The sequence below is a fragment of the Sinocyclocheilus anshuiensis genome, unplaced genomic scaffold, assembly GCF_001515605.1.
Source record: "Sinocyclocheilus anshuiensis isolate Anshui unplaced genomic scaffold, SAMN03320099.WGS_v1.1 scaffold1371, whole genome shotgun sequence".
Taxonomy (NCBI): domain Eukaryota; kingdom Metazoa; phylum Chordata; class Actinopteri; order Cypriniformes; family Cyprinidae; genus Sinocyclocheilus; species Sinocyclocheilus anshuiensis.
Window position 1 is genome coordinate 127,552 of NW_015539833.1, and position 2,751 is coordinate 130,302.

At 39.8% G+C, this 2,751-nt stretch overlaps 1 protein-coding gene across 1 annotated transcript in view; it reads left to right on the forward strand.

Annotated features, from left to right (window-relative positions):
• Positions 1-537: 537 nt before the first annotated feature.
• LOC107684296 (calcineurin subunit B type 1-like) overlaps positions 538-2,751 on the forward strand; it is a 14,571-nt gene continuing 12,357 nt past the window's right edge. Inside the window, exon 1 of the mRNA XM_016480533.1 lies at positions 538-837. Coding sequence (XP_016336019.1) covers positions 553-837 — 285 coding nt within the window. The 5' untranslated portion in view covers positions 538-552. The remainder of the gene's footprint in view (positions 838-2,751) is intronic.

Below are 2,751 nucleotides of genomic sequence, written 5' to 3' on the forward strand. Positions count from 1 at the left end.
TTTTGTCTTAAATTTAGCCATAATCCCAATCATATTTATTACAAATCACAAAAACTATTTTATACTTTTAATTTTATTTAGGAATGGTCACCAAAAGTCTTTTAAAAGTTTAATACAAAAGCAAGCCTCACGATAAAAGCCCTTTGGACAGAGATTAATCAAGAAAATAAAGAAAACAATTAAAAAAAACTTCAGGAATTTTCATATAAAGCATGAAATGTATTTAAAAATGTATTTATGTGATTGCATTTCGCCATTATTCCAATCATATTTATTACAAACTACAAAAAAATTATAACCTTAATATCATAATCGGGTATTTCAGCATGAATTTATACTAAAGGCCATTTCAAATTAGGCCTATATTTGCACATTTATATAATCTGTGAAGTTATAACAGTATGAAATAAATTCCAGTCCATCCCCTCCTCTTCATTAAAGTCAGCTACTAGGTTTCTCTTTCAGACTTGAGATGCAAACTCATTTGATTAACGGTAATGATGCAAATGCTCGTGTGTTTACAGAGAGAGCAAATAAGGCAGAAATACCCGGATGTGCTGTTCTAATGCCCCTCCCCCCTCCGCTCGGCTCGCTCCCTCCCTCTCTTTCTCTCTCCAGTCTCCACCACCACCTCAACCCACTGCCTCTTACCCCTCCGCTGCGGACCTACCGAAGCCACTGCAGTCAATCCGTCATCCGTCGACTGAAAGCCCGAGGACAAAATCCGAGCGACGCGCTACTGCGACTTCCTCGCCCAGAAAAATAACCGTCACCGAGAGCGCCCGTTCAGTTCCGCGAGATTCTGCGCAAGGCGAAGACAACCCCGGCGACAGAATGGTAAGGATCCCTTACAGCACTCGCTAAACCGCTGCAAATATATCCGAGATAGCAGATACTTCCGATACTGTTGCGCTTTGGGCGTTTAACGCGCGTTTCTGCTGCCGTGACGGGCTGGAAATGCGCTCGCGGTGTCGTGATCAAAGCCGTTGTTGATAAAACAGAGCCATGGCTGTCAGTGTGGCCCACGTTCAGGGCTGCTAGGCTCTGTACGCTATGAACGGAGAAACAGAAAACTATAACACGTCGCTGTCTTATAGATTCCGGTGTAAATGCTGTATTTGAGCGAGCAGGGATCAAATATAATGGCGCGGCGGGGAAAGAGAAACATTGTATGGCAGCTCAGAAAACTATAACACGTCGCTGTCTTATAGATTCCGGTGTAAATGCTGTATTTGAGCGAGCAGGGATGAAATATAATGGCGCGGCGGGGAAAGAGAAACATTGTATGGCAGCTAGTAGCTGCTACTCGATCGATACGGCTGTCAAGCTGACCGAGAGCTGGTTTGGGTGTCAAATAGATCCGTTGACAACTTGAATCGACTGGTTGATTCTCCAGAAAAGCTTGACTTTGCTGGGCCATTCATCATAAGATGGGGTTTCCTAAATTTGGCGACCTTTTCTGTCCCCTGGGGTCATTGTAAATGTATGCTTTTTCATTTAAATGATAGGTTATAATTACTTTTTCCTCCTTTAAATGTTTACATTTGCCATGTTTCTGTTGGTCTTGTCTGTCGACCCAGACTTTTAATTTATAAAAAGTGTTAAAACTGGGGTAATTTTGCCTTGCTTGCATTTTCATAAAAGCATAAAATCATTTTCACATCATATATTAATTTGAATCACTGTACCGAACACTGCTGTCATTACCACCATGCCAATCATTGTAGATTACAACTGTGTTTCTTAATATTTGGTTATGATGTGACCGTAATTTGCCAGGTTTTAGACATTATGATTTGAGAGAGTGGGTTTATTAGGTGTCACTGGCCAAACAGATAGTATTCAGATGTTTAAATCTAGAAATATTATTGATGAACTGTGTTTATGTGGTCTCATTGTAATATTTAGTCTTGTATGTGTTATGACATTTAATGAGTTCAGTGTTCAGTGACATAAGAGGCAGTCGTATCTCAAAATCATGTTGATGCAGTTCAGTCCATATCAGAAATCATAGCTGAAGAAATGAGCGATCCACAGTTATAAACACTGGCAAATATCCTTAAGATCCTTAAAGTCATATTAGTATTAGCTGTATTACTGATTAATAGGGATGCACCGAAAATGCTTTAGTAATTATTTATTATTTTATGAAATAATATTTTGTAAGTCTTTTTAATTTAACTCAATAATTTAAATGATACTGAGTTTAAAAAACACAAGCCAAAATAACCACACTTTTATTGAAAGTAACAATACAATTGGACAGAAAATATATTAATATTAAATATCAATATATTATTTTTATTCAGTTCTATGCAACAGGATCAGATATAACTACTATTTATCCAAATAATGTATAGTCCTACAAAGCTATTATTATCAGAGCATGGGAGCAGAGCATAGCGGGGAGCAGATCAGTGAACGAGAGGGCAGGGGAGGACTTACCCATTAGGCAAAGGTAGGCGACCGCCTTGGGCCCCCAAAAGCCAAGGGCCCCCTAAAATGCTTTTCATATAGGATATGCGCATTAAGCGCGGACACGCGAACGTTTGCTGTTTACGGTGTTTATTACCACGACAACCGTCCGAGTCAGTTGCGCCTGCAGGTGTACGGCTGTATGCACTGTGCGTACCATGAGCGCTCAGACTGACCTCAGATTTGCCCCGCAAACATTTCAGCAGTTATTATAAGCCTGTGTGTCCCGTATTTCTGTCGACTGAACCCATGCCATTAATTATGAATTTATCAGTC